Consider the following 11,603-nt stretch of genomic DNA (forward strand, 5'->3'; position numbering starts at 1 on the left):
TGCTGGAGAACTTAAGGCCATCTGTCCACCAATTGAAGCTCAACAGAAGATGGGTGATGCAACAGGACAACGACCCAAAGCACAGAAGTAAATCAACAACAGAATGGCTTCAACAGAAGAAAATAGGCCTTCTGGAGTGGCCCAGTCAGAGTCCTGACCTCAACCCAATTGAGATGCTGTGGCATGACCTCAAGAGAGCGATTCACACCAGACATCCCAAGAATATTGCTGAACTGAAACAGTTTTGTAAAGAGGAATGGTCCAAAATTCCTCCTGACCATTGTGCAGGTCTGATATGCAACTATAGGAAACGTTTGGTTGAGGTTATTGCTGCCAAAGGAGGGTCAACCAGTTATTAAACCCAAGGGTTCACATACTTTTTTCCACCCTGCACTGTGAATGTTTACATGGTGTGTTCAATAAAAACATAAAAACATATCATTGTTTGTGTGGTTTTAGCTTAAGCAGACTGTGTTTGTCTATTGTTGTGACTTAGATGAAGATCAGAACACATTTTATGACCAATTTATGCAGAAATCCAGGAAGTTCCAAAGGGTTCAACTTCACATACTTTTTCTTGCAACTGTACATTCAGCCGCCCTTAAAGTAGCGCATTGGCTTCACAGTGATGTTAATAATACCCATACTGAATTTAAGGTAAAATAATACATGCAGAACATAATAAACATAAATGCTGATTTTCCATTATGTGATTTATGAGTTTATTTTCATCGAATTACCATGGTGATCCTGTGAGATGGTGTTTGTCCACCTTTCCTGCAAGTGACTTTCTGAAACTACTGTAGCAGTGACATCCTTGGCATAAAAAGAAAATAATGACAAAATGTATAGGATTTTTGTAATGATTGAAAATGGCAGAGAGAGAAAAAGACAGGGTGTGAACATTCATCATTCAACTTGGGAAAGTTACACTCCCCCTGATTAAACACATGAGGATAGATGTGTATGTTAAGGAAAACTGTCAACTCCCGTCTCCCGCTGATAAGAACAATTCTGAACCCTTCACGAGAATCAGTGTCACAATCCACTTGTGAAACTATTTTATATTTAAACATTCGTGCTGAAAATAACATTCCCTTGGGAATTTACCTGTCACTAAGTAATAATCCTGCATGTGAATTTGACTTAATAATCACGCAGTGGTTGCTACAGCATTGTGAATTCATTAAAAACCTTCACTTTGTGTTGCCTGGGAATACTTGTCAGACAATAAGGGGTATAAAGCATGGTTGATGGATGACGCTAGTCCTTGTGGTTCTAAAGCTTGAAGGGAACGGTTTAATGATTTTAAGATATACGGATGATTGCATTCGTTTACAGTCAGTTGCATTCACTTGAGGTGAGATTTGATGAGTAGCTGCTGTTTCGCTCCGTGCGTGCTAGGGACCTGCGTTTGATGCAGTCCTATTCCCAGAACCATCAAAGTGGGATCTAATTAAAACATATAGAGAAGTTTCAGACAGTGAAAGAATGATGACAAGAGTCTGGAGATGTTCTTAAAAGGTAGGAAGATGGATGTGTTGAGGGATTCTGTGGAGTTTTTAAAGAGCAGAAGAGAGCACAGGAGACTGGCATCATCTGAGCTCTGACCACTTCTAGCTAGATTAAATATTTCACATTGTCTTTTATAAACACATTGACAAAAGGATTGCATGGCTTTTTTTGTGCCAATTTAACTTGCAGAAATTAGACAAAAAGAAATAACGTACTTATCAATGCAACCTAACTGTACTGCTAGCAAAATGCCATCTGTGTGCTCCTGGGCTACTTTTGTATTTAAATCTGTAATATGCATATTTTGGCACAACATCTATATTTTGGCACAACATCTATGCCTCATTACAAAAAGAGTCCAATGCACTAAGACTAGCTCTGGCCACACAGAGTTACAGTTCATTTAAAAGCATCTTCTGAGAGCTGGTTAAGCACAATACTGACAGACTGGGATATATAAATATCATCAATTGCATTCAAAAAGATGTAAAAGGATAATGTGATGAGAGTTTGGACAGAGATAAATGTAAACAATAACACAATATGAACCTAACAATATAATAAATCATAAGAAAAAAAAAGGAAAAAGATTAAACTCACTGTCATATAATTACAGTAGCCAATTATCTTTAGTGATTCAGATCTTTGGTCAGGGTAGATAGCAGCACATTGAAACGCAGAACCATTAACAATGCATTTACTTAAAGGTGGGGTATGTCAATTCGAGAAACCAGCTCGAGTGCGCTAGAATTTGAAAATACACAACCAGAAAAAATCTGCCTCTTCCTTCAGACTTCCTTACAGAGCCCCTCCTCCAACACACACAAACGCGCACATGACCAATGAGGGCACGAGATAAGTTTGTGCACAGATGGAAGGCTGACAGGCAGGTAGGCCATCCAGTTATTTGAGCCGGGCCGGCTCAGATGATTGGTCGTGCTTTTTACAGCGCTACGGCTTCCACAGATGAAATTGTTTTATGTATTTATTGTCAAAGGATTTAATATATTCATTGCTATCGGGATGTTAAGATAGGGTGACCAGACGTCCCCGTTTGTATTGGCCTGCCGTTAAAAACACATAGCAAGGTGAAATAAAACGTTTCATGTCAGGAAACACTGGGTTAACAGACTGTGGTCAAGCCAGCCCCCACTTCGGAAAACACAGTCAAAAGCACGTTGTATTGCGGTGCGCGAATATCCTATGGATTACGGTAGAGGCCTGTAAAAACTGCCTTCAAAATAAAAGCGTTTACTCGGTCAATATACCTAAAAAACACACCAAACATATTCATATATACTGGAGCTTAAATTAAGAAATATGTACTATATAATGTGATCAATAATAATTTAAAATAAACTACGTATAACTACCACATTATAACTGAGTGAATATAAAATGTAAGTAGCCTATACAGTTATGAAGACATATCTGACATTTCTACTGGGTGACTAATTTTAATTGATGTTGACACCATCTCACAGCACTCCTAAAATAACATTACTTTCTGCAGCACAATTGAAAATGTATGCTGTTTAAAATCTCAAATTAGATCTATTGTCCATCTATATTTTGATTATTATTTAATGGAAACCGTCCATAATCAAAGAGTCATTCGAAGTCAATCAAATACTTATTTCACTTCAGGGTGATAGCAGGAGACCCTATCTAGTCAATCAGAGAGAATCAGGACAATCTGATGTAGAATTTCAAAATAAAATACTTTTGAAATCTCATATATGGGCTATTGTCCTTCCGTTTTTATACAAGAATAAATTTTTAAAAACTGTCAAATTATCAAAGACTTATTTCACTCCAGGGTGATAGGACACCCCATCTAGTCACTCAGAGAGAATCAGGACAATCTGATGTAGAGTTTAAAAATAAAATACCTTTGAAGTCTCATATATGAGCTATCATCCCTCTGTTTTCAGATAAGAATAAAACAAAAACTATCCAGTATCAAAGACTTATTTCACTTCAGGGTGATAGCAGGACACCCCATCTAGTCACTCAGATAGAATCTGGACAATCTGATGTACAGTTTAAAAATAAAAGACCTTTGAAGTCTCATATATGAGCTATCTTCCTTCTGTTTGTATCCAACAGCTCAAATGTTCGAATTACATTAAACCAGAATTGTCCCCCTTTTTTCTTTAACAGTGAAGACAATTGGATATGTTAATGATATATTGACCGCAAAACTCAAAATGTCCCTGGTTTTCATTTTGAAAATCTGGTCACCTTATGTTAAGAGCATTCCATGGAATATAACAAAAAGTGTTTCTGAAATGAATTACATACCCCACCTTTAAATGAGAATAAATTAATAGATTTAAATAGTATGTTTCGGCTAGCCCTTTTCAGCAGACAACAGGTCAGCACCACAGCTGTAGAAACAAAAGGTACAATAACACAGGTGTATATGATGTGACTCCCACGAAGCCATGACCCTTCTGGTGGAGAAAGGTGAGATAGATGCACATTATATCCAGAGGGATAATACAGAGGTGGAGCTTTTAGCCTTCACAGCTACATGATATTAGAAGAGAAGATCTTGTGAGCTCAGGTCAGTGCGCATCATCAGGGCAGGGTGACCTTTTTTCCATTTGAAATGGAAAACCCATCTGCTGCAGTATTCTACATCATTTCCTCTGACTCAAATTCACTGAAATGTAATTCAATATTCAAGAGTTTGATCCTTTTGCGTTGGAAAGGAGGCTTTGGGCCAGTAGGGCAGGATGTTTTCCACAAGATCAGAGGTTGAAGTTGTTATTGGAAAGAAGAAATGCTTCTATGAGAAATAGATTTAAGCGTCTTTGAGCATTAGGAAAAGCGCTATAGAAATCCCATGTATTATTATTATTATTATTATTATTATTATTATATTGGTCCCAAGGGAAATAAAATAGTGGCAGCAGCAAATAATGTCAACAAGTAGAGGTAATGCGAACAGATACAACAAAAACAGATACAATTTAAAACCTACGAAACCTCAGTTGTACGTCTGTGTTTGAGGGCCAAACTTGTTCACCATTGAAGAATTTGCTGACAAAGCTTGAAGAAAGCCAGCTGGTCCATGTATTAAAACACAGCCAGTGATTAAGATGTTGTACATTTCAAATTTGGCCCCACCAGAGAGGCAGAACGATGATTAACCTTGAATCCCTGAGTCATTCCAAATGAACCCAGGGATGTTGATGAATAACTGTTTGTAATTTCAATCTTGACGATGGCTGTTAAAAACATAATAACTCTTAAACCAAGTAAAGAGGATATTACTGTGAACGGTTTCCAATTGGACAGCTTGGCTCTAAGCCAGGTTCAGGGCACAGCATGTACAGAATTGCTATGAGCGACGGCGAGAATTTGCAATTGAGATCAGTTGAAGGATATATTAACAGGGGAGCAGTGAACAGATGTGGAGGCAACTGACAGTTATTCTTGTAGTTATTAAGTATGGGAGCCCAACTGCCACTGGGAAAATAACCTTCACATGAGGGTAAGTGCTCCTCAGTGGCACATTATGGGGGATAATGTCCATTCCAGAGAGGGTGTTTGGTGGTACACCATTTCCTGTTTTTAAATGAGAGTTGTATGATATAAAGAGTGTCATTAAAGGAGCTAGTAAAACACAATTTCAACCTCCTCATAAATAAATGCAGGACTCCATGTTAGAAGAATAAACCTAAAGTTACACCATGATTGGTGATTGACAACCCAGTCAAAAAGTCCTTTCAAGCCATGCATGAATTTGAGTGAATACAAAATAAATGCCATGTATTTGATGATTCTCTTGATGAGTCTCAGGAAGTTGCAAACAGTGTCTGTGGCATTTCAGATGCAACCCGCAGATCCTCCCTTCATTGTATCACCTTTATACAGCTGTTACAACTAAAGCATAATATCTCTGGTGCTACCAACTTGTTTGTTTCTTCAACAAATGCCTCAGCATAAAGCTGAGTGTGAGCAATATTTATTTTGCCTGTTTGTTTTTTTTTAGGCATTTTTGCTGATCAAATCTCTTCTGAAGAGCACTGTAGAGAAAAAAAAATAGTTTTTCATTTCCCATTATAGGGCAGAATAATTGGCCACCAACCAATAAGTCTGTCAGTTTTCAAGTTCATTAGGACAATGTGGAGATTTAAATGCAGTGTCTCTTCTTGCCATTTTAAGTCGTTTTAGCTTTGCCCTATTTCTTTTGGTTTCAGCTAAATGCTCTTGGAAATAAATCAGGACTTCGTCAGTGATCAATTGAGATGGATATTAGAGGAGACGGAGCAGGAATGTTAGCCCTTTTTGGCAGTCGAGGCATGCGAGTGCATGGCAGTTCTGCCTCTCCAATCATCTGTGGAGAGTTGTCAGAGCCTGGACGGCCATGGTGGGCAGTGTTATTAAGCAGGATGAATGACTAAACAGTCTCTGCAGCTTCATTCAGCCGTCTCATTACAGTCAACGATGAGAGACTGCTTTTTCTCGGGGAGCCATTGGAACAACCATTACTGATGCCCCCACAGTCATTGTCACTGAGCCCAGCAGGCCCGGCTATATCCATCACAAGACTTACCTCAGTTATCACGCTGTGTCCATACTTATCTATGACTATCACAATTCCTAACCCCTCGAGTGTTTCTGGAATTAACTAGCTCATTTGTACATCCTGTTTTTTAAAGACCCATATTTCTTGGCATGTCCTTAAGAGCATTGCAAGCTCGGAAAATAACTTTGGTGGAAGCTAATTATTTTTTCACTGATCATCCCCGTAATCAGGCAGTCATGGTGATTGGTCGTTATTGAGTGAAATGTGAACAACTCCATCTCCATCCACCTCTGTAGACTCGATAGCTAATTTGTGGCAGCCTTACGGGGACAATATTACTTTGAAGCCTATTCAAATCAACACATAACAATGTGCCAAGGTTTTTGTTGCCAAAAACAGGTGTACAGGTGTTTGTCTTGTATTACATTTAGCCAAAGATTTAATCCCTGCAGCTCATATTTTAATAAAATGTGAGCTCACTTAATGAATTGGCACTTGATTTGATTAAGCACGGACCAGCTGTGGAAGACAGCTCCCCGTTTCAGCACTTCAGGAAAACTACAGATGAGCATTGAAGCCAGCAGACAAAACCTGTGTCCCAAATCCCTCAGACATGGGAGATAAATAGCAACATAATGGGTACAACTGTGCCAAATATGATTCTCAAGACTGACTGCTTCTTTATTAACACTGGCAGACGGAATTCTGTGTTTTGCTCAACTCCTTGTACAGAGGCTATTTAAATGATAAAATGTGAAGATAATGCACCTTCAGCTGTACAGTACTGTTGCAAATGCTATTATAGAAAGCTAGGTTTGGAATGAATCTCAGTGAAAGACACGTTTGGATGATTATTTCTTTCTTTTTGAAATGTTCAGCCTATATCTGAGGAATTCCAAAACGGTGAAGGCTTTGGGTATATCGTTGCATTTCGTGCCAACGGAACTAGAGGATGGAAGGAGAGGATGGTGACTTCAGCCGACTCTACAACGTACAAATATAGAGATGAGACCTTCCCTCCCCTTACCCCATTTGAAGTGAAGGTCGGAGTTTACAACAATAAAGGAGATGGGCCGTTCAGCAAAGAGGTCATCATCCGTTCCGCAGAGGGGGGTGAGTTAACATTTGTTGTTGCATTGTTTTTAGGTAAACAGAGAAGAAGTTTTTTAGAATTATATTAATATTACCATTTGTACTGGTTTCACAGAGCCAAGGGAAGCACCATCTGATGTGAAAGCTTACGGCTTTTCTTCATCGGAAATTAGGGTCACGTGGAAACCGCCCAATCCTGGCCCAGGAAGACCAAGAGGATATGAGGTGCTTGTAAATTGTGTGCTCGAGGGAAGTTGTGCACATGTGTAAATATACATGCAGTTTATCATTTTTATTTTACGTCTATACATTTGAGCATGAGTTGAAGTTTGGAAACAGTTTTGAGTTTTTCTGTCTGTAGCTATGTGTTTCGGTCAATTCCACTGTCTGTCTTGGCTAGTTCTTTTTTGAAAAACACATCCTGCCTCTCAATTGGACTTTCCTGGTTAAATAACATTAAACAATTATAATATCAATAATTTATGTTTACAGCTCAGCTACTGGAAAGATATGGAGCAGGAGGACTTGGGGAAAAAACAAAGAACTTTGAAAAACGAGACCTCCATGGTCTTGACAGGACTAGAGGGCAACAGTCTGTATCTCATCACGGTAAAAGCCTTCAACAGCATCGGCGAGGGTCCTGCCACCGCTGCTGTCACTGTCAACACCAGGAGAGCCCGTGAGTGCACCACTGACACTAATCATGCTATACTATATATGGAATACAAACTATACCTGTTAAGTTTGCTCTAAATCCCCTAGTAATTGACATAGTTGGTTGAAACTCTGTTTAAAAGTCTGTTTGAATTGAGTGTGCGTTCCTTTCTTAGCTCCTGCTCAACCTCCAACCAACCTCATGTGGATTCAAGAGGGCAACAACGTGACTTTAAACTGGGATCCAGTGAAGGCAAAGGACAATGAATCTGATGTCATCGGGTACATGGTAATGATCAAGTTCATTTCTTAACATCAAGACATACATAAACATTCATGCAAAACACCTTAGATTTTGGATCAAGCAAATAGTTCCAGAAGTATTTTCACCACTATCAATAGAAAAGCAGGATTATTTTAACAATTTTTTTTAGAAGTTATGCTTCTACATGCTTTTACTGTTAAGCTCTGAATTGTACTCCACCCATGGTTATTTCAGGTGGTGAGAATTGTATATCTGAACTGTTGCACATTTAGAACCTTTCATCCTCACAGTTGGAAAGAAAATATCACACAATTGATATAAGAGTTATCTAACATTGCAAAGAGTGAATCGATTTAAACTGCTTAATATATTTCAAGGCCAATCTGAAGTGTAACCGTATCTCCAGCTTGCCGTTATCAGTAAACCTCTATGCATGCAAATAATAAATATAACAATATTCAGTTCAGTGATTGGACATTTTTAACTGCTAATTTATTTGAATTTGTCTTTAAAGAACCAAAAATGTTGCTCATACCAACTCTTTGCAGATAATTAGCCTAGACACTAAAAATTTGTTTTGCCCATCTTACTGTTACTTTTACTGTTTAAAGGTTTTACGGCATTCACAGTATTCAAATAGTAGAAAACCAAAATGTGGAATATGTTAAGACAAAGTCAATGTAAAGTAAAGTCATCCTGAGTCAAACTCCCAGACCTAGCCTGCTGGTGTGCGTTCTAGTGCACGCGAGTCCCTGTGTGTATGTCCCACTGGCAAGCTAATGGCCACCTCTCCACACTGTGCTCCTACAGAAGTTTCCGCTGAAATGTTACGCCCACTCTCCAGTTCCCCCCCAGGTCAGCACTGTTGCCATTAATGGCACTGTTCACGCTGTTCCCAATGTTAACTGCTAGCAAAGTCAGCTGCTGCCGCAGGCTCAGCCTTCAGCCATGTAAAAAGCAGTGTGGAGGCAATCCTTCAATCACAGATTTGCTCTTAATACATATTGAGAACCTTTAAAAGGAAAGAAAGTTTGTAAATGTACAATTTGTATGATTTGTCTGTTAACAGAACATTAGAAGATGGCTTCTCCTTTCACCTCAGCAACACAAGCAAGCCAATTTAGCCATCTTCAGTTTAGCTAGCTAATGGGAATAGTATTTTTGTTCAGACAGGAGAATTTAGCGAAGCTTCCTGAGCTTCCGGCTCAGTCTACACCAATTACAGTGTCAGCCAGGGCAGAACAGAGCCCCAGGGAGAACAGGCAGAGGAATGGCCAGGGAATTGCCCAGAAACGTCCCGAACACAGCAAAGTGAAACAGGAAAATAAAATACAGGCAGAGGGCTCTGCAGATACAGACACACTCTTTTAGTGGGCCTCTTGTGGGAAAAATCCTACACATACTACTCACTGTGGCTTAAATATCTCATTATAGATGAACAATAATAAATGTAAACCTCAATTGGCTTTGTGTGCGTGTCCTGCAGGTGTTACTTAAACAGGAGGGCAAAGGCCACAACCAGGTGACCAGAACCATCAACCCTTCCACCATGCTCTCACTGCCCGAGGGAGGGACCTATATCATTGAGGTGCGCGCCCTCAGCGAAGGGGGAGAGGGGGCGGTCAGCTCCCAAGTTCGAATAGTCACCTCATCCGGTAAGCCGAAGCTATTCAGTTGCGTCTCAGGCACATACTAAATTAGATGACTTCTGATATCCATCTATATGCACAGCCTGTTTTCTTTTTGTAGCGATCTTACGTTCTGCCCCTAATTGAGTCGCCACAGCTGTTGTGCCAGCCAAGTTTTCCTTGGCTAATACTGTTTTAATTACATCGCCCACACCAACCCTTCTAATCTTGCACAGCCAATTAACTTTCAAGCAATAGGACCAAGAGAAAGTCAGTCCTGCTTGTGACTTTACGAGCCAGCTTTACAGGGCAATGCTCACTTTCTTTTTTTCTTTTGCAAAACAAAGCATATTTCTCCCCAGAATCAGAATACCTGTATTCGTCCCACAGAGGGGAAATGTACATCGTTACAGCAGAAAAGAGCCAAAGGCAGCTTAATCTTACCTAAGAAGCATGCAAAATATTCTAATAAAAAAAAGTTACACAATTTACAAAGAACACATCCTGTAAAAGTCCTGAGGATTTAGCAGCCAGGTTTATATTGCACAGTTATTAACAGCATATATATATATATATATATATATATATATATATATATATATATATATATATATATATCTATATATATATAGCACATATTGCACATAGTTGGTGGTTAGCAACAAGGAGTGTTATAGTCTGTGTTGCAGCTCTTTGTGAAAATGTATAGCATTAAACATGGATGTAGTTCCAGCGTTTTTGTAAAGGGCCTCTCCTTTCATCTATATTGACTGTTCCCCTCCCTTCTCTTAGGTGTTCGAGCAAAAAGCAACCAGTGCTCGGTGCACTGCATGCCACAGAGCCTGACATGGACAGCCCTGCTCCTGGTTCTTCTGGTGCCTTTAGCTTCCTGGTGAGGCCACTGTGCCAACCTCATGTTCATGGAGGGAGCCACCAGTCCTCTGCTCCCTGGCTCCCTCTGACTGCCTGCTCACTTTGGCCTTACCCATCCCACAGGGCCCGAGGCCTGCCAAAGGGGGTTGAGTCTGCCAGTCATCATACAGCTCTCCAGAGTTGAACCTTTTTAAGTTTCCTGTTTCTTCTGAGGCCCTGGACATTTAATTTGCACCGTTCTTTCCAGCATCACAATGCTGTTATACTGTAGTCAGTGTGTGGAAAGATGTGTTCAATCCTTTACTTTGACATCATGTGTTCCTCTCATTGAATGGCATCTAACCAATTCCAGACGGCTCCTACAGATCTGGGGCTCTACAGAGCATGAACAATTCCTCGAAAGCTGCTGTGGTAGTAATACAGGGATCAGCCGGCCTGTTTCTTTTCATTACTTATTTGCATCAATTTACCCCTTGGCTGCCTGACAAGCAATGCAGCAGAAGCTCAGTAGAGATAAGTGCATTGTTTTCTTATTCACTCATTGAGGAGGAAAGAACGTTTTTTATGGAACCAAGAATCTTACTATTTCGAGACTTGCTTTTGTACATTGTGTTACCTTTAGAGAAAAACACAGTGGTATGTGTCAGCTATGTCAACTCTGTTTTTTGGTAGTGATAAAGCAATGCTTGGTGATACAGTTGGATGTATGGAGTTAGGAAACAGGTTCATACCTGTAGTGCTTGAACACATCAAAAGAGAAAGACAACTCTGTACGGACTCTTGGTGTCAGTACAAATAAATGTGATGTATATTTTTTAAATGGTTGTTGTTTGTATTTTCTACCCTGAGAAAAGATATATATCTGACAACAATAATAATGATTCACCTTATTGGTCAATGAACCAAGTCTTCATACACATTTTAAAGCCCATGGGGACATCTTGAAATGGTATATATTACAAGAAACTCCCTTGTCCAGTGCTGGTATAGATACATTTGGTTATCTTAGGTGCCTACAAGGCCACTAACTATGAAA

General features: G+C 39.6%; 1 protein-coding gene across 5 annotated transcripts in view; it reads left to right on the forward strand.

Moving 5' to 3' along the window:
• cntn5 (contactin 5) overlaps positions 1–11,387 on the forward strand; it is a 139,405-nt gene extending 128,018 nt beyond the window's left edge. For all 5 annotated transcript variants that reach the window (XM_079676861.1, XM_079676860.1, XM_079676862.1 and 2 more), the window contains 6 exons: positions 6,934–7,168; positions 7,263–7,372; positions 7,640–7,826; positions 7,978–8,090; positions 9,553–9,721; positions 10,487–11,387. In XM_079676861.1, the coding sequence (XP_079532987.1) occupies positions 6,934–7,168; positions 7,263–7,372; positions 7,640–7,826; positions 7,978–8,090; positions 9,553–9,721; positions 10,487–10,590 (918 nt within the window). In that variant the 3' untranslated portion in view covers positions 10,591–11,387. The remainder of the gene's footprint in view (positions 1–6,933; positions 7,169–7,262; positions 7,373–7,639; positions 7,827–7,977; positions 8,091–9,552; positions 9,722–10,486) is intronic.
• The last annotated feature ends 216 nt before the right edge of the window (positions 11,388–11,603 follow it).

This window comes from Notothenia rossii (assembly GCF_949606895.1).
Source record: "Notothenia rossii genome assembly, chromosome: 4".
In the NCBI taxonomy this organism is placed as follows: Eukaryota; Metazoa; Chordata; class Actinopteri; order Perciformes; family Nototheniidae; genus Notothenia; species Notothenia rossii.